Source organism: Enhydra lutris, unplaced genomic scaffold (genome assembly GCF_002288905.1).
Source record: "Enhydra lutris kenyoni isolate GAN:26980312 unplaced genomic scaffold, ASM228890v2 scaffoldscaffold14, whole genome shotgun sequence".
NCBI classification, from domain to species: Eukaryota; Metazoa; Chordata; class Mammalia; order Carnivora; family Mustelidae; genus Enhydra; species Enhydra lutris.
Window position 1 is genome coordinate 9238078 of NW_019154098.1, and position 25703 is coordinate 9263780.

The 25703-nt window shown below is 48.2% G+C and overlaps 1 protein-coding gene across 1 annotated transcript in view; it reads right to left on the reverse strand.

The window, feature by feature from the left end:
• The window catches only part of LOC111146558 (thyroglobulin), a 238337-nt gene that overhangs the window by 108994 nt on the left and 103640 nt on the right, over positions 1 to 25703 (reverse strand). The window contains exons 36-37 of the mRNA XM_022502145.1: positions 5911 to 6045; positions 4059 to 4223 (exon numbers count right to left, since the gene is read on the reverse strand). Of these exons, the coding sequence (XP_022357853.1) occupies positions 4059 to 4223; positions 5911 to 6045 (300 nt within the window). The remainder of the gene's footprint in view (positions 1 to 4058; positions 4224 to 5910; positions 6046 to 25703) is intronic.

The window sequence follows — 25703 nt, forward strand, 5'->3', positions numbered from 1 at the left end:
TCTTCCCACCCAGAGGCCAGGCAGAGCCTAAACCCAGGCCCACAAACCCTAACTCAGCATGTGGGGGCCAGAGTGGCTGGTCATTTGGAAGTATTGGGATTTTTTTTTTTTTTTGACCTCATAGTTTTTTTATTATACCTTTAAGCTGGAAGTCACATTTTTTTTAATTTAATTTTATTTTTTTATAAACATATAATATATTTTTATCCCCAGGGGTACAGATCTGTGAATCGCCAGGTTTACACACTTCACAGGGTTATGGACATTGGGGAGGGTATGTGCTATGGTGAGTGCTGTGAAGTGTGGAAGTATTGGGATTTTTAAAAGAAAAGAGAGACACAGGAAGTATGAGGCTCAGCCAATCCCCCAAAGGGGTCTGGAGTCAGGCCCCACCCTCAAACACATCAGTGACCGGGTACAAACCACTCATACTAACAGGGATACATAAAGAATATGATATCTTCAGTCATTTGAGGTCAAATGTTGCCACCAAATAAGTTTGCAGCAAACTCACCCCCCAAAAATTTGTTTTTCTACCTTTTAGAAGGTTGGGAATTCAGAACTGCAGAGGAGGAACCCTGGGCCCTTATTTGCATTTCGCTGATAAGAAAACAGAGGTAGGGGCCAGGGGTGGGGAGCTGCCAGGATTCCAAGGTGTAGGATTCAAAGGGTTTCTGGACCCCGACAGCGACGGCGACCAGACTAGACCAGGGCTGTTCACATGGGTCAAAGGGCCAGCTCAGGGCCCCTTTCCAGGGCCCTGCCCCTGCCCCCTGCCCGCAACGCCCTCCTCCCCACCTTCAGGCCCCCAGACTCCATCCAGCCTGCCAGGCCAAAGTAGTGCCACCTGCCAGCCTGCCCTCCCAGCTCTGCCCCGCAAGCCTTCCCCCAGCCTTGTAATGCTAATCACCGCACACCCGGAAGCCTCTCTCTGGGCTGGTGCTTATCTCCTCTACCACAGTTTCTCCCTTCAGTGATTGAGTCAATCAACTTTTGTTGGGACCCTGGCTCCATGCCAAATACCATTTTCAGGGACTTGGAACAGGCCGGCCTCTGATTCCCCAGAGGGCTCAGGGCCTGGCACAAAGGGAGTACTGGATGCTGGTGCAGAGATGTTCTCTCTCTCTTTCAGGCTCCCCCCCCGCCCCCCCGGCCCCTCTGCCTGTGTGTGTGAGAGAGAGAGCAGGAGAGAATGGGAAATTGCTTATTATTCCCGCAAGTGTGTTTGGTTTGCTGGGCTCGGCTGTTGGCCATGAAATTCCCCGCTTGTCTGCAGCTCCGTCTACACCCTCCTCCATCTGTGAGGACAAAGGAGGGGTACAGGAGAGGAGGCAGACAGACAGGCAGAAGTCTACCCATTCCTCAAGCTGGGTGCCAGGCGGTGGCTCAGCTGGAGGTGATTTCATCCCAGGGGACATGTGATAACTTCCTCGGACCGTTTGGTCGTCACCAGGGTCTGTGAGAGATGCTGGGTTCCGACATCTAGTGAGTTAAGGCCCGGGATGCTGCTAAGCACCCTGCAGTAAATAGGGCAGCCCCCACAGCAAAAAACCATCTGGCCTGGGCTCTCAGCGGTGTGAAGCCTGAGAACCCCTGGGGCGGTGTGTGACTCCCGGGCCACCGAGGAGCATGGTGGGGAGGAACTGAGGAATGCAGAGTCCCAGCAGGAAGCAGACCTGTGTTTCAGGTCATATGCACCAGCTATTACAGGGAAACTTCCTAGTTCTTCTGATGCTCAATTTCCCCCTGTGGAACCGGAATGATAGCAGCCTCTACGACACCAGGATGTTGGGGATAAGCACATGGAGCCTGTGGTGCTCTGAGTCCAGTGCCTGCCAGGGACAGGGGCTCCATGCAGGAGTGAGTGAAGGGATTGGAGGGAGGGAACAGTAGAGAAGAAAGAGAGAAAGAGAAAGAGAAAGAAAAAGAGACAGAGAAAGAGAAAGAGAGAAAGAAAGAAGGAAAGAAAGAGAAAGAAAGAACGAACGAACGAACAAGAAAGGAAAGGAGGAAGGAAGGAAGGAAGGAAGGAAGGAAGAGAAAGGAAGGTGGGAAGGAAGGAAGGAAGAAAGGAGAGAGAGAGGGAGGGAGGGAAGGTTGGAAACAGTAATGAAATTCTCTCTGTTGCAAAAACCCTGAGGGCTAAGTGTAAACCCAGCATGGAAAGAAAGAGTTGCACATTCTAATCTACTCTCAGTCACAAGTCACAGCTGGTCTCAGCCCACAGCTCCTTCTCACAAGTTTTCCGGCTTCAGTGTAAATCATAGGACCTCAGGCCAATATTCAGGCCTGTGGCTGCTAACACAGCAAAACCTTCAGACTCTGTCTGTCCCCCTGCTCCACAGGAAAACAGCCACATTTCATGAACGTGGCACCCTCTGAAGGAGGGAGTAAAGACACAAAATACAAAAGCTAAAGAATTTCGAGGGAATGCAAGCCTGCTTTCCCACGGACAGTGGCATTCAGCCCTCCCTCCAGAGGCTGCCTGGTGAACCCCAGACTGAATGAGATCCAACAGGGGGAAAATGTTAGATGTGCAACTCTCTCTATTGAACTGTTTTCTGGAAACTGATGGATTCTTTCTAGAATAGCCCTCTATTGAGGCCACAGGACTATTAAGTGAAGAAAATTATCCAGAGCTATATGTGGGCACAAAGTGCAGACAATGTCTGTGTATATACACACAGGCTCTCATCTTCAGCTCGAGATGAGCTTTTAACCTTGAACTTGAGTTACACAAAATTAACAGAGAAACAGTCTAATCTGTTTTATGGAACCTAAGCCCCAAAGCGAGGCTTCTCCCCGCAGCAGGATTTCCATGCAGATTAGCTACGCTGTGAGTGAAATACACTATTGGAAGCTAACTTGAGAGTTGAGAGTGAATGCTGTGAGTGTCTAGGTAGAAGACAAGATCTGAGACTGTAGGCCCGTGACCACAACATACAGGAACCCAAGCACTCCCAGGCCTGGGGAGCACTCTCAGGGTCCAAAGGCTGAGGTGGAGGAGAGGCCAAAAGAGGATACCACTGGATCAAGACAGGCCTGGGTACCACCAGGGCTCTAAGGCAGGATGGGATCAAATCCCGCTGCTGCCTGGTTTTGTAAATAAAGTTTAATTGGAACACAACCACACCCACTGATCTCCGCATTTTCTGTGGCTGCTTTCTTGCTTAAGTGGCAGAGTTGAGTAGTTGTAACAGATGCCTTGAGCCTAAAATATTTATCTGGCCCTTTTCAGAGAAAGTTGGCCAACCTCTGCTCTAGAAGATCAGATGGCAGAAATAGGCAATGTTTTAAAAAGTCATTAACTTCATCCCATGAGCATGTCTAATGGGGGACGGGATTTGCCCCGGCCTCCAGCTCCCATGTCTCCCATTACACAGGTCTTACCTACCGCACTTAGTGATGGATTTCTATGATTTCTTAGAGTTCTATGTTTTCTCCCCTCGTTGGCTTCTTCCCTGTATCCCTAACACCTAACACAACATCTGACATGTAACACTCTACTGAATGCTTTCAAATGAAACTGAGCCATGAGCAGCAGCCCTCTCCAGACCCTGATAGGGTTGTTAGATGATGTGGTTTTGTGCGAGCAGATCGTATCTAGAGATAGGAGACCTGGCTCCAAGTGCCCATTCTTGTCATCGCTAACTTCTCCAGGCCAGTCCCTTGATCTCTAAGATGGGGATAAAACCCTTATCTTGCCACCTCACAGGATTGGTGTGAGGACCAACTGAGATAAGGCATGTGACAGAATGTTCTGAACTATAAAATGGTGGCAAAAAGTGGTCTATTTATTTTACTAAGAATTCAAAGGCCAAATGGCTTCCATAACTCCAATAAATGAATAAAGGTAGCCAGAGAAGCTCTAGCTTAGAAGCAGGGTTTTCACCTTCCTTCAGTTCCTCCCAAATGAATGCCACCTGGTCCAAGATAACTTTGGCCAATTTTTTCTAGAGAACTTCAAAATCCATTGCCCACAAGTCATCACGCACTTGGACAGTCCCTCCCAGCTATTATACCCAGGAAGAGCTGCAAAGGCACAGGCTGGGACTCACTCAGCTTTCGGTAGATGTGGGTGGCCTCCTCACGGAGCAGAAGTCGGCAGTTCTGGGCCTGCAGGCTATGTGTGCAGATCTGGGCGTCAGCATAGAATACACACCTCACAGCACCAGGTCGGGTCTGCAGAGTGGTGACGAGGCAGGCCGGGTGACGGGAACATTCTACAGAATAAGAGGAGTGAGGCTTGGGCTTCAGAGATGACATCTCAGCCATGCATCCATCCCATCATGCATCGTCTATTCATCCATCAGTCCATCCACCCATCTAGTCATGCATCCATCAATCTATCCATCTAATCATGTATCCATGCATCCATCCATCCAATTATGTGTCCTCCCATCTATCTACCCATGCATCCATCCATCCATGTCTCCATCCATCTATTTAACCAACCATCCATCCATCCATGATCCATCCATATATCCATGTACCCATCTATCCATCTGTGCATCCGTCCATCTATGTCTCCATCCACCTAGTTAACCATCCATGCATCCATCCATCCGCTTATCCATCCATATATCCATGCACCCATCTATCCAGCCATGCATCCATCTATCCAACAATGCATCCATCTTTCCATCCACGCATTCATCTATCCATGCATGCACCCATCCATCTATGCAATCACTTATTTACTCGTTGGAGTACCTACTATACATCCCTGGCACTGTACCAGGGGCTAGGACTAGAATTGTCATTGGGGGAACCTAACTCTCCCATCAATCTATTTTCCACACAAAAATCAGGTTTTTGATGGTTTACTTAATTCACAAATATGCTCTTACCATTCCTTTGTTTGAAGCAATTCCATGGCTCCTCATTAGCCTTAGATTAAGTCATACAAACAAGGCTCTCCATGCTCCAGCCCTTGCCTTCTTCTTCAGCTTCATCTCCCTTTCCAGTTCCCCCATCATACCCACTATTTTCCACCAGGGATTACGTCCTTTCCCATGTGTACCAGGTCGTGCACTAGATAATTTAATTTTGGCATTCAGGATTTTCAGACCTAGGAACTGCTGTGAAGCTGGTGTTGACTCATTCACTTGGGCCAGCTGTGAACTGTGTAAAAGACTTATTCATAGCTCTTTCTGTGCTTTTGAAGCATCCAAAGTTGTGCTGTGCACAACCTGTACATCCATATATGACCTTTTGGTTAGATGTTCATATCGCTGTCTAACTTTGTAGGTGAGGTGATTCATGGAATCAAAGAATTAGAAGAGTATGAATGTTATCCAATCTCAGGCTCTTGCAGAAATTAAAATCTTTGTAGAACATCTCTATCAAGTTATTATTTAACTTTCGTTTAAATGCTAGTGACCGGAAAACCCCTACACGAAGTCTGCATTTGTGAACAGCTTTGTCTATTAGAAGCTCCTTTATATTGCCCTGAGAAAGACTCTTGAAATTTGAGTTTTACCCTTAGGTCTTAGCTTTGCCTCAAGAGCCTGGCCAGGACAACTATATTTCTTCCTTGCCATGATGGCCCCCCTATAATTGGAGGACAGTTGTCACCACTTCTGCTCATCTCCTCTGTCTCAGACTAGTCCCCTAGATCCTTCCTGTCATCTGTCTTCTGACATGGCTCAACGTTGCTCCCTTTCTGGCTGGCTTTTCCCCTTGGAAACCTTGACAATGGGCTGCCCCTGCAGGGGGATGAGCAGACGGCAGAGGAAGGCCCACCCCGGGTCTTGTCCCCAGGCTCATCCCTTCCTTCCCCGGGACTCCAGGTCATCTTGGAGTCTCCCATGGGTTTCTGAGATCAGGAGTGTGAGTAGCACTCTGTGAGACTCCATCGCAATCAGCTACCTGCCTGAGGGTGTGTGAGCTGTGGGAAACTCCTCTTACCCAACAAACAGAAGTCTCTGGCATCAGAGAAGTTGCTGGTGGCGGCAGAGCTGATGTGGGCAACATCAAAGGTCCTGATGGATGGGTCAAGAACTGCTGCAGAGGGGGCCAGGGACTGCCATGAGTCCAGAGTGACTAGGAGAGAGAGCAGGGGACGTCAGTCACACATGGCTTTTGGCAGCCCCAGGCCATCCTTCTTGTGGCCATTCCTTGATCCATACTCCCATTCTACAGTGATTTATTAAGAGCATTTTATGAGCCAAGATCTGTGCTCAAGTCTATGAATACAAAGGTTTAAAAAAAAAAAAAAAAGCATCGCTGTTTCTATGCAGCAGCTCACAGCAGAACAGGAGAGAAGGAAACACGGTAAGGCCAGCATGGTAACGCAGTGTTACGAGGCAGTCATCAGAATAGCTCAGTGACGGTGATGATTGCAGATGTACTGTGTTGTTGTGTGGTGCTGCATGTGGGGCTTCCCAGACACCATGTCATCAAATTGTCCCCCAGCCCTCAGAGGGAGAAAAGATCGTTGTCCCCCATAACGGATGCTGCGGTGTGCTGTCCGGGCGGCCTTTCGGGATCCGGCCTCTCATTTCCCCTGTGTTGGAAGCTGCTGTCTAGAGGCTCGCAGCAGAGTCCCCTCGAGGAACTGTCTGTGGTCCAGGCAAGCTGCCTCCCCTCCCAGGGTCAGCCTGTGTCCAAACACTGGTCCATGTGGGCATGCAAAGTCCCAGCCCCTGCCTCAAGATGGGACAACCCTGCAGGGCCAGCCCAGCTCCAGAGCTCACCATGGGATTTGCAGGGCTGTGGTGTTCGGTTGGCGTGGAAGCTCTACTTCCCCCACCCCCCGCCCACCCCCGCTCGTTCCTGCCCCCTTACTTCCTTACAGGTGCTGCTCCCACAAGCCCCAGCCCTGCGCCTGAGATTTCCTGCATGCAAATCTCCATCACTGAGTTTGTTTCCTGGAAAACAGCTGCTAAGACATCCTCTTTAAAAACAAACAAAATGGGGGCGCCTGGGTGGCTCAGTGGGTTGAAGCCTCTGCCCTGGGCTCGGGTTATGATCTCAGGGTCCTGGGATCAAGCCGCGCATCGGGTTCTCTGCTGGGCAGCGAGACTGCTTCCTCCTCTCTCCCTCTCTGCCTGCCTCTCTGCCTACTTGTGGGTTCTGTCTGTCAAATAAATAAATAAAAATCTTAAAAATGAACAAACAAACAAACAAAATGAAGCTTGCCTCAGAGGCTGCCGTTGTTGGGGGGTGGAACAGGAATGAAACTGGGTCTTTGCATGCACAGAGCCCATGCCCTCCTGGCTCCATGGGGCTGCCTCCCATGATCTGTACACCTGTTCACTAACAGGGAGGAATGTCCAGGTGCAGCTGCCAGACAGATGTCTTGGCGCAGGTACAGAGTCCTGGCAGGGCACCAGTGTCCCTGTGAGGACAGATGGGGCCCTGAACAGGGACCTTGAGCTTCCACTCCGAGGGGGGACTGCGGCTCTAGGTGGATGGGTTGCTTTCTTCTGGCCACAAAGAGCATGAAAGTTGGCAAAATGCTGCCTCCCGGCCTCGAATCTCCTGATTCTAGCACTCTCAAGATCCCTTCAGTGGGCACGTCATTGAGAGTTCACGGAGAAAAGTCCAGGTGTTTCTTTACTTTTCCTATTTTTGATTTTTTTTCAAAAGGCCACAACAGGGTATCCTTGTAATATTTGTGAGCATTTGTGCTAACAGAGCAGCACGGCAAACTGTGTCAGTGTAGATGTAGCACTTTACAGTTTACAAAGTGCTTCGCTTATCAGCTAAGTGCTTTAAGGGTGTTACTCCACTGCCTCAGGGTTCCCAGGGGCAAACCTGTCAGGAGGGCATATCCCCAGGGAGGAAGCTCTGAGCTCCTCAGGAGTGGTGGGGTCTGAGAAGTAAGCCTTCTTTACAAACGAGGGGTCAGAAGCTAGGGGAGCTTCACGTGGCTTTCTAAGAACACAGAACTGACTGTGACCGAGCCAGAGACAGAACCAGACCTCTTGGCTCCAAGTTGGTGCTGCCTCTGTCACCTCCAAGCTTCCTAAATAGCTGAGCACCCTTTCTGGAAAATTCTCCCCAGGTAGGAAAAGGTCTTTATCTTGGACAGTACCATGCTCTTAGCTATATGGGGAAGGCTGTCATTTTTATTTCAAACCCGCCTTTGACGCCCAGAGCACTAAAATTAGAATGGTAAATAAAGTAGCAAAAGAAACTAAAACCATGCCTTTTTCTTCTTAAGAAGAAGGAGGAGGTGGGCGGGTGGGGGGGGGAAGAGGAGGAAAGGAAGGAAGGAAGGAAAGAAAAGGAAGAAAGGAAGGGAGGGGAGGGTGGGGAGGGAGGAAGGGAGGAAGGAAGGAAGGAAGGAAGGAAGGAAGAAAGGAAGGAATGCAGGCCCGCCGCTGGGTAGCTTGGTCAGTTAAGTATCTGCCTTCGGCTCAGATCATGATACCAGGGTCCTGGAATGGAGCCCTATGTCGGACTCCCTGCTCAGTGGGGAGCCTGTTTCTCCTTCTCTAGCTCTCCTGTGCTTTTCCCCCTTTCTGGCTGTCTCTCTTTATCATAAATAAATAAAGTCTTAAATAAACAAACAAACAAACAAATAAGATCTTTCAAAAATTAAAAAATATGTAAAAAAAATAAACAAGAAAGAAAAAAAAAAGGTTTAATCCAAGGAAGGTGCCAAATAACGTTGCCAGCGAGCTGACGGCCTCAGCCAGAGTAGGAGAACCCCCATACTTGTCCTGGAACTGTGTCCTCAGAATCCAGGGCCACGTCTTTCCGACCTCGCACCCTGGCTCCCCTCCAGCAGACGCTGGGCCTTCATTATCTTCAGTAACCTCCTCATGTTACTATTCTCATGGTCAGTTCAAGCGACATTTCTGCAGCATGACCAAACTGCGCTGCATATTTTTAGATGGTGGGGACACTGCAATTTTACAGAAGACACATGACGGGGTTTTAGGACCAAAGTTGCCAATTATGGTCTTAAAATGGAAGCCTTGGCTGCACTCCGTGCTTAGCTTGATGTCTGGGGGGAAGCGCTAGAATTGAAGGGTGCATTTTGTCTCCAAAGTGAGAGTTAGCTTGTCTGTCGCCATCCCAGGGCCTGGAGCCAAGTCTTTGTCACACTCTCTCCCTGTCCCCTTCCCCCAGCTGGCAGCAACCCTGGGACAAGCCATGGCTATTTGTGCAGAATCCAACATCTGGGGTTCATGCCTCTCCTGCAAATTCCAAGAGCCCGTTCTTGGTGCATGTAAAACTCTGGTGAAGCCTGAGAGCTGGGCAGCTCGGGAGCATTTTGTGGGAGTTTACGATTTGCCAAGAAACGGGCAATACCATTGCATTTAACATTCACGGGATCCAGGAACACCCCCGAAGGGCTTAGCTGATATAAGGACTGCCTGGGCATGAGCCCAGTTCCTTCGGCTTCAGAAACCACGCTTTACTACAAGGCCAGCCCGTCTCTGTCAATGACCGCTGGGGGAGCTGCTTTCGGCATGCCCAGAGGGTGTCCTCTGGGCCATATTCTTCTGTGTTCATTTTGTTTCTTTTGTTTAAAATATAGTCTATAGATTGCAATGCCAGCATCACTTACTTTACAAAAATCCTCTCCCACTGCATTTAAAATGCCATGTTCATCATATATTAAGTACTTATATATAAATGAATTTTGTCAAACTTGTGTTTTTCTTTTTCTTTTTTTTAAAGGTTTCATTTATTATTTATTTGAGAGAGAGAGAGAGAGAGAGAGAGAGAGAGAAAGAGCAGGAGCAGGGGAAGGACAGAGGGAGAAGCAGGCTCCCCAGGAGCAGGGAGCCCGACATGGGGTTCAATCCAAGGACCCCAGGGATCATGACCTGAGCTGAAGGCAGACACTTAATCAACTAAGCCACCAGGTATCCCAACCTTGTGTTTTTCATTCATGTCTGTATGAATTCTAACTCGACTCTCACACTGCTTAAACTAGTCACTGTGGAATACGTTTTACCAGCAAATGGTAAAAGTCTTCCCATGTTATTTCTTTTTATAAAATATTCCTTGGCTATTTTGGGTTATTTATTTTACCAGCTGAAATTCAAAGCCATCTTATCAAGTTTTATAAAAGCTCCTTTGGGATATTAATTGGAATGTCCTTAAACTTAAAAATTAACTTGAGAAAAAGATTTTAGATTTTATTATGTCTCGTGTTTGTTGTCATGAAGAATGGAATGGAATATTTTTCCTATTATATTTTTAAAAGAGTTATTGTTGGCGGGAAGGAAACTATGTATTTGCGTGTGTTCATTTTCTAACACGATCCTGACTGACTCAGTGTGACTCGCAGACGTGGCAGAAAGGCGGGCTCCTCTCCGTGTGGCTACTTTGGAAATGGGGCCCGATCTAGGTGGCAGACGGCAGTGACCTTCCTCAGGGGCTCTGGCCAGGCAGTTCTTTGTTGTAACCAGTTTAGTTCTGTATTTGCTCTTTTACTCAACAACTTCTACATTCCAGGCTCTATACCCGAGAGAAAAAAATGGGGGGGGGCGGGGGGCCTGGAAAAATGAACTAATTAGCTAAAAAGTTGAGGATCCTTCCTACTTCCCATGAGTAATTCTCAACCTCCGGTGATTATCAGAGTCACTCAAAGAATTTAGTACAAATTCCAGACCCCAGGCACTGTCCCCACATTGACAAGCCGAGGCCTCTGGGCTCCTTATTCCCATTTTAGGTGACTCTGACACACAACCAAGGGGAGGACAATTGCCTGACACAGTCTCTGAAATATTCCCTTAGTTCTGTTATTTCAGTTTGGCCATAAGTGACGGAGAAATAGCTTGAGCTCATGAAAAGAGACCGTTCTGCACTCAAACCTCACTCAGCCTGATGCTGTGTCCTTGGGCAAGTTCCTTAACTACTCTGAGAAACCCGATTCTTTAAAAAATCACGTCTTTGTGTCAAACATGGCCCTTGCTCTCCATCTCTAATACACACAATGGCTCCTAGTGAATGACACATGCTCCCTGACATCGCGGTGTAAATGAGTTCTTCAGGCCCTTTACTTTGAACCCCTTTGAGTCAGGCCTCCGGAAACTTGTCCTTTCCTCCGGAGCAGGGAACAAGGGGAGCATGAGGGAGAAGTGACCCGAGGAGAAGGGGTGGCTGGTCCCTCTAAAATGATTGTGAACCTGGTAAGAACGGATGCCTCCCAGGGTCCCTAGGACTCCGCTGCCCAGCAGTGCCAAGCGCATGCTCTGGAGCTGTGCTCGGCCCTGCAGCCCCCCTGCGAACCTCCCCAGGAGGCACTCCCGGGTAGGGGAGAATGCAGGGGTCAGGGGCCCGGCCCTGAAGTTGCCAGAGACCAGAGGACGAGTGAACATATCACAGAGCTCTGAGGCATGGCTGGCTCGGAGCATAGGCCATGAGTCATAGGCGGTGAAACCGCCGGCTTCCTTGCCTTTATCCCAGCTCCCCAACCCATAGCTCGGTGACTGTGAGCAACCCCCTCCTTCTCTCTGAGCTTCCGTTTCCTCATCAGCAAAATGGGGCTAACATGAGATCCTCCTCCCGGTGTGGTCGTGATCCGGGACCCGGCAGGCACGGGGCCGAGAAGCTTAGTGAACGGAGCCACTCACCCAGCCTGTGGGTCGAGCTATGGCTTCTCGCTGCATTTTGGTCCCTCTCTTCCCAGAACTACGGAGGGCTGAGCCTGACACAAGAACCAGGGCAGCGGACTCCCTAAGTGGTACAAGAGCCAGCGATGCCCTGACTTCTGCCAGATCCTGGCTTCCCCTCAGTCCCAGGTCACCTTGCTGCCTGCCCACATGCCCCTCATCCTCTGCCCTCTGGCCCCCTGGCCACTTGGTCTGTTCATAGGCACAGTGAAACTGGGCCCTGTGCCTGCCTGACCAGTTGCTGGGCCTCAGTTTCCACAGCAGACCTGCTGCTGAATATAGCAACAAAGTTTTATGAGCTCAACCCAAAATAAAACCCTTACCACCCTTGATCCTACTTTTTACCCCCACACTGTGTTCTTTCTCCTCAGGACATGCCTCCCCTCCCCGCCAGTGTCCTACCTAGAAATCCTACCCTCCTATGGCCTCACCTTGTCCCGTCCCTTCTGCCGGCTTGGCCACTTCAAGAACCATCACTTTCCCTTCCAGATTCTGGCCTTGCCAATTCCATTCTTATCTACTGACACTCCGGTAACTGAGACCCACACAGGCCTCCCTCCAGCCAGTCTCGCCCCTCACAGGCCACAGTCACACTGGGGTCCCCTCGTAATCAGAATGTAGCCCTCGCCGCCCACCGTCCTTGGGGAAACAGGCAAATGGTGGGGAGAGCAGGAGGGCAGGAAAGGTCCACGGAGCATCCAGCTGCACCACACCCCCAACTTTCCGGGTGGACATGAGTCCTCCCCACTCTCACCCAGACCATGTCAGATAGGGACACGGAGCCACAGGGAAGGTCACAGAGGCATTCCTCGCAGTCCCAGGGGAGCAGTCAGGGCTGTGCTGATTCTCCTCTGTCTCAGGATAGCCTGGGACCTCCTCAGTGAGGTGGTGTCAGACAGATCAGATCCTCCCCAGTAGCAAATGCTCTCTCCCAGCCTTGACCTGCACCTGGCACTGTGGTGGGCAAGAGTCTGGGCAGCTTTTCTGCACTATAAAGACGACCTGAGTCTGGGATGGCTCACCACCACGTCCTAAGGCCTGAAGGTGAGTTACCCTGTCGGTCCATTAGCACACGGGGCATGGTGGCCCCGAAGGGAATGTCATGCAGCCTCTGTCCTCCTCGATGGCACAGACCAGCCCCACATGCCACCATCTAGTGGGAGGGACACTAAGCACTTGGAAATTCGGGATGATCTGAGTCCATCTTACAATACTTCACTGAGACGAGTGACATCACCCCTATTTTATAGAAGAGAAAAGTGAGTCCCAGAGAAGGCCAGTGACATGCCCAAGGCCACACAGCTCAGAGGCAACAAATCGACATTTGACCCCAGCTCAGCTGTATGGCCCTGAAGTCCACTGCTGACCACAGAGCTGCGGAGAGCGGGGGATGGCAGAGCGGATGGAGGGCGGAGGGTGCAGAGAACCAGGTGGCAGCATGGTGGTGGGTGGGCCCCTCCGTGACTCTGGGGCAGCGTGGACTGCGACCTTGGCATAGTCCAGCCTCTGGGAATATCGAGGTACTTCAGCTCCTTTCCAGAAAACACTGTATTTCCTTTTTTTTTTTTTTAATATATTTATTTATTTGACAGCAGGAAGGATTACAATTAGGAAGAGAGGCAGTCAGAGAGAGGGGGAAAGCAGGCTCCCCGCTGGGCAGGAAGCCCGATATGGGGCTCGATCCCAGGACCCTGAGATCATGACCTGAGCTGAAGGCAGAGGCTTAACCCACTGAGCCACCCAGGTGCCCTTGTACTTCCTTTTAATGTAGACTAAGTAAAACCAAAATCACTAGACTAGGTATTTTCAAATACACGGACAAATCATGTTTCATCCTTTTTCTTTTTTCTTCCTTCCTCCCGTTCCTTCCTTCTTCGTGTCCTCCTTCCTGTCTTCCTGTCTTTCTCTCCAGATACCAATTAAAGGAGGAAATGCTGATTTTGATTTCAAGACTTAGAGACGTTTCAACCATTAAAAATAGCTTTAACCCCAGCCTGACCCCCAGCCCAGCACACACACACACACACACACACACACACACACACAACGGCAGATCTATGCCACTACAGAAGGGACAGGGTATCTGGGTGTAACTTCCCGCTCTGGCCCTCCCGTTTCTCACTTGAAAACCGGGGAAATGCTTTGTGGTATTTCTAAAGCACATCAAAGTGCAGAAACATCAAACCAGTGGCAATGCCTCTCCAACATTCAAAGAATCACAGACCCAATTTTTTTTTTTTTTTAGTTGAAAAGATCTTATAATTTTCTTAAGAATCACCAAAAATAAAGCTAATAATGAGCACAATCTCTAAAGCATCCCAAAGCCCACAGGGTTCTTCCTATTTCTCTTGCAAACAGAACCAAAAAGTATTCCTTTCAGCTCCTCTGCACTTATCCAAGTGCTCGGTGCAGAATACAGAGAGAGCACGAGGAACACTGGAGGCGGCTTCCATGCCCAGGCTGGCTGGCTGGGACAAAATACCCATGCTGGAAGCCTTTAGAGCACCTGCTCAAAGAGTGTTTTCAGGCACTAGCAAGCTGCCTCGACCTTGAACGTAAGAAGACTCTAACAGACGCCCTGATCCTGCTTCCACAGCTTCGCGGTCACAAGTACCCACTGGTGGGAAGATCCTGTGTGCTGTCGTTATGGGACAGGACTAACAGTCAGACATCCTGATTTCTCATCAGACATGGTCTTTGAAATGAGAACTATGTCATGCTGTGCTGTTCTGCCCTTGCTAACACCCACAAAAAAACCCCAGATGTTCTTTTGATAATAGATTGTAATCTGAAAGATGAAAATGGGACCAGACCTGCCTGTTGGTCTAGCGTTTCTTCAGAAAAAATGCCTTACATTTACAGCAGACCCTACCAGTCCTCTTTTGGTACTTATAACCCTAAAAAAAGTACCTAGAGACATATTTACTTCTGTTCAGCCTCCAAATACCCATTTTTAAGCTCTCCAACTAAGCACGCCTTATTCCCTTTGCATCTTCAGAGCTTAGTAGACAGATGACAGTGTATCCTGTGGGTTGAAATGTGTCCCCTCATGATATGTACTTTGAGGTCCTCACCCCCAGGTGTTCAGAATTTGACCTTATTCGGAGATAGGGTCTTTGCAGGGGTAATCAAGTTCAAGTGAGATCATGAGAATGGTCCCCGATCCAAAATGACTGGTCTCCTTAGACAAAGGGGGACATCTGGACCCAGAGCGGCACATGCATGGAAGACAACATGAAGACACAGGGAGAAGATGGCCGTCTACAAGCCACGGAGATGGTTCTAGAATAGAGGCATCCCTTATAGGCCTCCAAAGAAGCCACCTGCCAACACCTTGATCTTGGACTTCCCAGTTAGTGGCATTTTGCTCTGACCGCCCTAACAGACTTACAGTGAGTGAATAGTCAGTAAAAACATCCTTTCCCTGATTCACCAAGAGCCTGCTGTGACTCAGTCTCATGTTCTGACATGGAAATGCCAATCCTGATGATAACTCTTACCATGTAAAGACATACACGTTCCAATGGCTAATGTGAATATGAAGCATTTCCTATTTATTAGACCCAGTGCAATGTGCTGCTCTGCTGTCTTATTTCCTCCACAAAGAGCCGTGTTCACAGAGGTGAACCAGAGAGGTGTCACCCCATTCTTTGAAGAGGGGTCATTCTGGAAGCACCTGGCCTGGCTGGTTCTTGCTCTTGCCTACTGCCAAGTCTCGCTTCGGGTAAATTACCCTCTAAGTTTTGTTGTTGTTGTTGTTGTTGTTGTTGTTGCTGTTGTTTAAGGTTTTATTTTATTTGAGAGAGTGAATGAGAGACAGAGAGAGCTGAGAGGGAGGAAGAGTGGAGGGAGAGGAGGAGAGAGGGAGAAACAGACTCCCCACTGAGTAGGGAGTTGGACATGGGGCTCGATCCCGGGACTCTGAAATCATGACCTGAGCCAAAGGCAGATGCTCAACTGACTAAGCCACCCAGGCACCTGTACGCTCCAAGTTTTAAAAGTTCTCTTGTCTTAATCCATGTATTAGAACAGTTATGTCACCCATGTCTCAGGGTCATAGTCTGCTACTGATGCTTCTAGGTTTCAGAGGGCGTTAGGGATAGGGATAAAGGCCACTAGGGCTGGTCCTCTCCCCTCTCACCACACATCACTGACGTGTGTCAGGGCATGAGAAAGTCCGTGGGCCCCCGACAAAGGATAAGTGCTGAACGGATCACTCCCTGTAAATGGATGTGCGCACAGGAAGTGCTTAATGACATTTATTGAAGAGGTGACACCCTGCGTCTCAGCCTCCAAAACCAGAGCTCCTGCCTCTGGGCCATGCTGCTCCATGCATGAGGCATCTATGCTATCGCTTCTAAAATAGGGCATTTTCAACTAAATTATGAGCATCAGTAGTCCTGATGTGACTGTTTCCACCCCCTCACCCCCCTGGTCAAGACGCACACACAGTGGGCCCTAGCTGCTGGCATGTGGTCCAGGAGGACCAGAAAAGACCCACTGAAGTAATTCAGGGACTTGGGATAAAGCACAGAGAAGACAACAAATCTTCAGGCCAGGCCAGGGGCCAGCAAGATTTTTCAATTAGAGGCCAGATCATAAATATTTTAGGCTTCTCTGGCCGCATTTGTTCTCTGAGTTTTAGTAAAGATTTTTATTTATTTGAAAGAGAGAGTGAGTGAGAGAGCACAAGCAGGGGGAGAGGGAGAAGCAGGCTCCCCACTAAGCAGGGACCCTCCCCCCCAACACCATGCTCGATTCTGGGACCTTGGAATAATGACCTGAGCCGAAGGCAGATGCTTAAATGACGGAGCCCCCGACCCCCGGTGCCCCTCATTTGTTCTCTGTTGCATTCTTCTTCACATATTTTTAGAGAATCCTTTGAAAATGTCTGCGGCCCTTCTCAGCTCACAGGTCCTACAAAAACAGGCTGCAGGCTACGGCTTGCCAGTGCTGGTCTAGCAGGGTCATGGGTTCCGACTGCACGTGGCATGATGCACTGGGGTGTGGGGTCTACGTTCTGGGAATCCCAATTGCAACAGGCTACTTGATGGGGAGTTTTGTGCTTTTTCCAAAGATGAGTACTACTCTGGGAGATGCCATCTGGAAGGCAAAACAGAGTGCTTTTTTGATGTGCTGATAGTTGTGCTTCCTAACTTGGCGTGTTAACGTCCTTTTTACACAATGGTGATGATTCATTTGCCTTGTTTTCTAAAATTTGTTCTTATTTGGTAGAATGAAAACCTGGCAACCATGAGCTATCCAAAAGTACAAGGTAAGCCTCCAATCCAAGGGCAGAACATAAGCCCGTCTGTCTTCTCCACATCCGTGTGGACTTACCCCGCTCCAGATCCAGCCTCCTGCTGCTCCCAGATCCCTCATATTATGTCACTACTGTCACAGCTGACCCCTGACCCTGCCTTTCCCCTCCTTAATACCATGTCCTGGAAATAAGGGCCCTTACCATGGCCATAATGCCTCCTTCCCCTGCTTTAGGTCACAACCTCCTGACTATGGAAACTTCTAGCCTTCCTCATTAACTACCCTCAACTGCGGATGCCTGGTCATCCTCCCACATTCTTCAAATTCTTTTCTATAATTTTCAGCTCACAATTATCATTTTCACCCCAACTCTTGCTAAAATCTTCAGTGACCTTATCATGTACTGGGAAAGCCAATGACCCACTCATCACTCTGCTCTCAGCTTCCTGACCTTTTGGTCCTGGAGACATTTATGTCTACTCATAACAGCCAACAACTCTTCCACAGTCACATCCTAATCCCACCATGATGCTGAACGCCATGCCATTTAAGTCTTGGTTTTTCACACTTGATCCCACCTAAACCAGCTCCTAACTTTCCCTGGGATTCTACTCTCTTCCCCCCATCACGTTATCCTTTTTACTGGTCTAACGTAAGGCAGGCACCCATTGGTCCATCTTGTCAACATTCCTTTTGCCACTCTCCTTAACTTTCTCTCCTCCCACCTGGATTAATCCAAGGAACTGCTTTCTTTGCAGCTTGGCTTCATCAGCTGAGCACAACTAGAGACTTTTTTCCACAGATTGGCACCTTCCCAATATCTGGATCCCCAGCCTCACCTGAACTCTCAACTCCTTGACATCTTAGTCCTTGCCTCCTTCCGGTCTCTACAACCAGCATCCCTGGTGCTTACTGCTCCCTCCAGGCTCAGCAGGTGTCTGACCCCTTTCTTGCCTCCCAGAGAAAAGAAGACTGTCATCAGCATCAGCCTCAACTCTGTGTCCCCCTCTCTGCTCTCTATGAACCACCCCACCTTTCTCTCTCTCTTCCTCCTAAATGGAGAAAGGATGGTTGTGGGAGCTGGTTCCCCCACCTGTGCTCTAGAACTGGCTCTTTCTCACTCCCTCAGGGGCATCGATAACCAATGACACCCCCAGCCCAGCCTCACTCCCATCCATCCTCTGCCTTTGGCCTATCCCTGGACACTGACACTTTAGTCTTAGCATAGAAACATACTCAAATGCCCCCCGAAAACAACATGTTACTCTAACCCATGGTTTTTTAACTTGGGGGCTGGATCTCAGGGGTTGATTTCCCTGCAAATATAGGCAAAGTCTGGCATTATGGAGGGAGATTCTGCTTCAATACATCTTCAGGGGTGCCTCGTTACCTAAAATGGTGTTTACCAGCAAATGTGCCACCTTTCTTTCTTAGCTATCAATTTCATTCTACTTCTTCAGAGCCAACATACTTGGGAAAAGTTTGTAATTTCCACTTTCTCAAATCACTACTCTATAGCTCTTTCCTGCACCATCCCACTACATTTGCAGAGTGCTTTCCTTGACTAACTCAATGGGTATCTGCAGTCCTTCCCCATTTTCCTTGAAATTGCTGGTCACGTCTCCCTCCCCTGGTCTCCATCACACGCCACACCACCAGCATCCCTAATACCCTCCTCCTGCTCCTCTGGCTTCTCTTCTGCTCTTCCTTTCAATGCTGCTGTTCCCCAGGGGTCTGTCCTTGACCTTTACTGCTTATATCCAATACACTCCCCACGAGTGATCTCACTCTCCCCCGACTTAAAATACTGACACATTGATGATCATCACATTATCTCTGGGCCAGAAGCTTCACCCAAGCCCCATGCTGAGACAGTCCATGTTTACTGGACCCCTCTAAGCAGATACCACAAGGCATCCCAAACTCAGCAGGTGGAAAACTGAAGGCTTACTCTTACTTCCATCTTCACCCACAGTCTTCAACCAGTTCCATTCTTACATATTCTGTCTCAGACACTAGCACCACTACCCATGGGACTGCCCAACCTGAAATGCCAAATATTGCCTGCAACTTGTGTTCAAGTAGACTGAATGTCCATCTAGTAAGAACATTATAGAAAGAAAGTTAAATTAAATGTTCTTTCAAGTCTAAATTTCAGACTCTACCATTGTAAGTGGCTACTCTCCCTGGGGTAACACATCCCATCTGAATTTCTAGCAAAAATAGGGCCTCCAAGGTTCCTCCCAATCTGTCTGCTGCCTCCCTTACCTACCTCCTCAGCCACATCTCTCACCCACTACTCCCTACTACCCTAAACTCACAACTGGCAGTCTAGCAAATCACTCTATGTTATAGGACTTTGTTCACTACTCCTTTTGTTCAATATGCACTTACAAAATGAAGTCGGTGTATTCATATAATGAACACCTACCATCCTTTAAGGCACAATACAGATGTCTCTTCCTATGCAAATCCTTCTAAGACTCCTACCTCACTGCCACCAACCTGTCCCACTAATATATCCACTCTTCTACAAACACACAACATTGCAATTTTCTTGTTTTCTATCTCTCTATTAAATTATTAGCTCCTGGAGATCAAAAACTCTGCCTCAGTTTTCATTGCTTCTCCAAGACCTATCATAATAGTATATAAAACTATGAACAATAGAGGTAGTAATATAGTTGTAAGTGGCATTTAAGTGTTCCATGTGCTAGGCAGGAATGATAATATCATGATTTTGCATGAACTGCTCAATTCATAAATGTGTATAAATGAATTAATTAATGAAGTTCATTAATTAATAAAGAAGAAATAGGATACCAATTCTTTCTTTATAAAGATGAATACTATAATCACTCACATACCACAAGACCTCAATAAATAATTAGATGAGTAGATCAATTAATCACCTAGGAAACAAATAATGGTCCATCAGTTTAATATTATCTCACTTGTATATGGTACATCCCCGCTCATAAGCCTTTCATTTCCTCTGTAAGATTTAATCACTATGTGCTTTGGTTGTATTAATATTACTATTTTTCAAGGGACTGAACTGAAGCTCAGAGGTGGTGAATGACATGGCCACAGTCAAAGCTCATGGCTGGCAAACCAAAGACCTGACCAAGATTGACCCCTCCCAGTCCCCACAGCTACCCCTTTCTCCTCCTGACTCAACTTCAAATATAAAGTGGTTCCCTCTAGTGGTATGAACTTCACAGGCAGAGATTTCCAGAGACATCTAAAATGGTCCAGCATCTGTTGAGGTTATGAGCTGTGGGTTGGTGAGTAATCATCTTCTACACCACTCACTTCAAAGACACTGCTGGAGAAAATTTCTAACTAAGAAGAAGACATACACATGAAACTGGACTTGGAGCCATACTCCCTTCGTATCCTCCTAACAAATGACTAAGTTCATCACGAGCAAAATTCCTACTGAAAATTCAAAGGCTCAGGTTACATCTGACTTCTCTCTAAAAAGTTTGGCTTGTATCAAGTAGACCCTTTCAAATCCTCCCCACGATACCAAGGCAATCTGGAAGACGGTACAATTATACGGTTTTCTGAGAGCATGTAAACTCCGCTTTCTCGAGGTCATTGTGTGTGATTCTGGGTTCTGAGTCCACCGTAGAAATGCAGGGACACAAATGCATATGGAGAACCAGCATGAGCCGAGCAAAATAATTCCAATAATGCAGAGGTCTGTCTTGGGATGCTTAACAAGAGCATCAGGCAGAGGCTAGCCTGACCTCTCATGGGCCAGGTCACACAGCTGCTGTGGACCCAGGAAGTCAGACTCCTGAGACCACACTCAGACCCTCTGCCCCCCTCGCCTCCAGGGATCATGGCAGGAAGGGCAGCTGTGGCTGTCACCATTATCAGGTACCTACTGTGTGTGTCAGGCATTGCACTGAGCACTTCCTGCTGTGACTTCATCCAAATCTCATAGTCACTTGAGGATGCAGGGACATTAAGAAATCTGCCTTCAGGACAGTCAGGCTCAGAGCAGTGGCGTGACTCCCACTGGGTCATACAGACTAAGAACAGAACTAGAATTGAAACCCAGATTCACCCAAAGCCAAGGTTTCTCTGCTTCACTGCTTCTACTTCTACAAACTTCTGCCAAAAACCTACTGCCTGTGCGTAAGTTATCGCAAAAACAGAAAAACAAAAGCCACACCTTAAAGCATAACTAAGCCAATCACTAGAATCACAAAAATAGAAAACTCAAAGGGAAACTTAGAGGACACTTAAGCCACCTCCTCACATAGCAAGGGCATCTGCAACATGCTTGAATACTCCAGTGGCGGGGAGCTCATCCCTTCAGTCTCCATCACGACAAGACCAACGATGCCTTTTCCTTCCATCCTCTGACCCCATCCCCCGCTCATTCCCCACTGTCTCCCCCATGATGCCAGATGCCTCATCCATACTGAGACCGTCCCTCAGTCGCTCCTGGCTCTTGAGCTGGGCCCTCTCACCTCCTAGACTTTGCACATACGGGAGGGAAGGTGACTGCTTCCATTATAAATCAAATCCAGTTCCTCCAAGGAGGTCAGGGAATTCAGCAGAGACTCAACAGTGGGGAAGAATAAATGAGGAATGACCAAAGGATCATTAAAACGAAACAAAACTTTATATGGCATTAGCCACTTATAACCCAGTATTGGTATTTTTAATCAACAGTTAATATTATTATAATCCATGAAACTAAAGGAAATCTGCCACTGTCGATGGATTGCATTCAGGGATGATTTAATTTATAGTCAGCTACATAGAGTGAGTGAGGGGCTCTAGGAAAGGCAACCTGTCTAAAATATTCCTGCCAAATACTTGATAAATTATCTGAGAAATAAAAGTTTTCTGATTTAGTCACTTGTTAAAATGTGAAACCTCTTGTAAAAAATATCATATTGACATAATATCAATCATGTTCACCTTAGTTTGAATTATTTTGTTAACTCCATTAGGTTTCACAAGAGTTCCCTAGCAGGGCACTAGGAAATGAAACAGTAAATAAGCAAGGTGCTTCTACTCCATCTGGGTTAGCTAATCAAGGCTGATTTGGGGGTGGGATGAACATTCCAGAGGGGAGGCATGGTGCTGAGGAGCATGAAGTTATGAGTTTCCCAGAGTGGGCTGAAGGCCAGGAATAGGAAGGGAGAGAAAATCGGGTGAAACCAAAAGTCAGTTCCCTCCACCTCACAGTTTCCACTGGGTTCATTTTTTTAATCACATGGTATCTGATTGATTCCAGGCTAAAAAAATACCTCCTATAGCTTAGCAAGAGATCTGAGAAAAATCTTTAAAGCTAAAGCCAAAATGACCAAACCCAAAAGGCAGTTCCTAGTTGGCATATTTTCCTCTTGGCTTTATCTCTCTTAAATTTGATTGAGCGAATCCTTGATGGGCGAGATACAAAACTGGTCCTATCTGAGGAGGAAGTTTCTGAGGAAAATCCTAAGACTTCAACATCCCCTAAGATCTATCAAGGGTTCAAGACCCAGTCCTTCAGCAAACATTAAGTGCCTCCCAAGCTCACTATGGACACCTGCACAGGTTGTACACTGTACAATCGTAGGGGCAGCATCATAAATATTGCCTGTGAAAGGGATCCCTTCAAACGAGCCATGCTTGACCTAAGTTAGCTATTTCAACAAAGCCAACCTTCAGCAGACACTGGATAAAGCAATTTTACATGTAATATCTCTTAGAAGCCTCATAACACCTCTTTGAAGTAGGCATCCTCATCTCCATTTTATAGGTGAGGCTGCTGAGACTCAAAAAGTTCTTTAAATTGGTCAAGATCATACATCTAAGGAGCAGCCAAGGAAGGGCTCCCATCTCTTGGTGGCTTCCAACACTCTACCACCCTTTATTCCTTCTTCCAACAAACATTAATTGAATCACTATTAGCTTTAAGTAACCTAGAGCAGATGGAATATACACATATTCAATCTAACAATTATAAATGAAATAATATCGAGCATCTACTGTAGACCAGACACTAGGTTTTGTGTGAAGGATCAAGCCATAAGTTCCAAATTCAGTTTCTGGGAGCACAAAACCTAGCAAGCAAGAAGCAGTACACTTATTCATTCAGTAAATACCTCCTGAGTGCTAACTAGGTACCAGGCAAACTTCTGGGAGCTGAGACTACAGTGGCAAATAAGACAGATGAAGCCTCAGCCCTGTGCATTTTCCCTTCTGGAGGAAGGGCAGACGAACATTTGAGAAGTAAACAGGTGAGAAGATTTGACAGCAGACAACAAAGCTGGGTGAGGGGTGGAGAGTCAGAGGTGATGTTAGCTCAGAGCGGAAGGCGAACGGACCCCATAGATGTGCCCTAGGACGCACATTTTCTGTTTTCCTTCCACCTGCCATGGCTGTGTTCCCATTTCGCCAGCTGTGCCCTTGTGTTTCTCGGCCCCTGAGTCTCAGAGGAGAGGTCAAGGAGGGGCTGCTAGGGGTCCAGGAGGAGCTGTGCCCACAGCATGCTCGTCCCTGCTGATAGCACTTGCTGGGGCAGCACGGTCCTGTGCCTGAGGGGTGTCTCGGCGGCACGCCCTGCTCAGACAGGGGAGCTGGTCCCTGGGAGATGTGACCCACCCCCAGACAGCTGTTCTCATGGAGTTACTACACATTGAGTCGTGAGCTCCCTTGACAGGGCGTGCACACGCACAAACTCTGCATATTTGGAAAGGAGACGTGCGTTTTACATAAGCTTTTGGAGTGGGCGCCTGCTCACCTGGGCCTTTCAGCCTGAGGACCAAAAGGATTAAAAATTCGCCCTTGTCTGGGTTATGATGTCACCAGTATCGAGGCTCAGTGGGAAGGCGACAATGCACCTGCAGTCTTTAGTGGCCCCTGCTGCGTCCTCAGGTTGCCCCCAATGAGACTATTACAGTCTGCCCCCCTGTGGTGCACGCTGTGCTGTCAGGAACGAGCTGGTCTGCCCTGCCGTTGCGGGTGCTGCTGACCCCTCCAGAAGGTCGTGCTCACATCAACGTGTGACCAATGTGAGGGCACAGACATTCTAAAGGTCATCCCAGCATCCCTGAAAGGGCAGCTGAGACCACTTTGTAGCTTACCTTCTCCTCTGGCCAGTTCTGTGCCTTCCCTTTCCCCCTCCCACCCCTGCGGATACCATTCCCTAAACAAGGACATGCACACCAAACCCCTTCAGAGTCTGATTCCCGGAAAACTCAACCGGCGACAGTGAGCACATGCAGGGGGGAGACTATGTTTGAATTCGGATTGGGTTTGAACCCAAGCTCTATTGTTTACTAACTGTGTGACCTTGGACTTCTCTGACCCTTGGCTTCCAAATCTGTGAAATGGGCATAATCATACACAACCCATAGGGCAGTTGTGAGGGTTAAAGTTGGGAAAGCACTTAGCACAGTGATTGACATGATATCCTAATACTCAGGAATTTTTAAAAGAGGGGCACCTGGGTGGCTCAGTCAGTTGAGCATCCGACTCTCGATTTCAGCTCAGGTCATGATCTCAGGGTCATGAGATCGAGCCCTGTATCGGGCTCCCTGCTCATTAGGGAGTCTGCCTGAGATTCTCTCTCCATCTGCCCCTCCCCCTGCATGCCCTCCCTGCCTCCCTCCCTCCCCCCACCCTCCCTATATATATAATATATATTATATATAACGTATATGTAATCTCTCTCTACATATTATGTGTGTGTGTGTGTATAATTTTATAGCTTTTCCCGTTGAGCTATTAATGGCTGTGACTTAGTAGGGCCATGTTCTCTCTCTGCCTGTTTCCTCTTCCATGAAAAGATGGGTTTGGACTTGTGAATTATCACTGACATTTCTTAAATACTCACTTTATCAGGCTCTGTGTGGAACACTGTCCTTTACTTATTCTGCAACATGAGCCTCCTAGATTCGTCTGTCTTATATTCTACCATCATCCCCATTTCAAAGAGGCAAGCAGAGGCAGCACAAGGCTGTGAAATACGGTCCCAGACATCAGTGGGTGAGAACAGGAATAGGACTGGAAGCTGGGTGGACGGACTTCAAAGCCTGAGGCTGTGCCGTGTCCCGTTGTTTCCCTCAATTAGACGATGTGCACGCTCCCGGCCAGCACGGACATTTTTTGGGATCACACCACTCTCTGGCTTAATGGAAAACATCTGTAGAAATGATCAACTGAATTCCACCAGCCCGCTGGCACCGCAATGGGAAAGCACAGAGGCAAGGCAGACAAAGTCCAGCCCAAAAGATGGTTCGTGCCGCCACTCCCATCACCTGAACTTCAGGCTCTCGGCTGTCCCTGAGCTCTAGCAGGTGGGGAGGAGAAGCGATGGAAAGCTGGGCAGGGCCCACGGAAGGAGGCCTGTTTCTCAGCACCACCTCGCACCCTCCTGGCCGCAGGGCCACTCACAGCCCTCCGCACCTGCTGCTCATGGGGGGCCTCGCACTCAAGGGCTGGCATTTCCTAAGGGGCATTTTCAAGCGTCTCAGGTGGCACGAGCTTAGAATGCAGATACAAATCTCCAAACCCTCATAGTCTGTGTTTTCCTCTGGATTGCAACCCCAGTACTCCGTGTTTGGGCATGCAGGAGAGGGGGAGAGAGAGGCCCCCCTACAGCAGGCTCCGATGTCTGAGCAGACGATTCCTGCTAACCCCAAGCATCCTCTCAGGATGGGTTGTTGTGGGTCTTTTAAAAACAATGGACGTTTGTCTGTTATAAAAACATCTTTAGTGTTCCACTTGTTTTTGTTTTTTATAATGTATATTTTTTCCCCAAAGAGTAAAATGGTGCTCTAAACAGAGATGACACAACTGTCCCCATTTTTCCAAAATCAAACTTGTCCATCTGCCAATGCATCG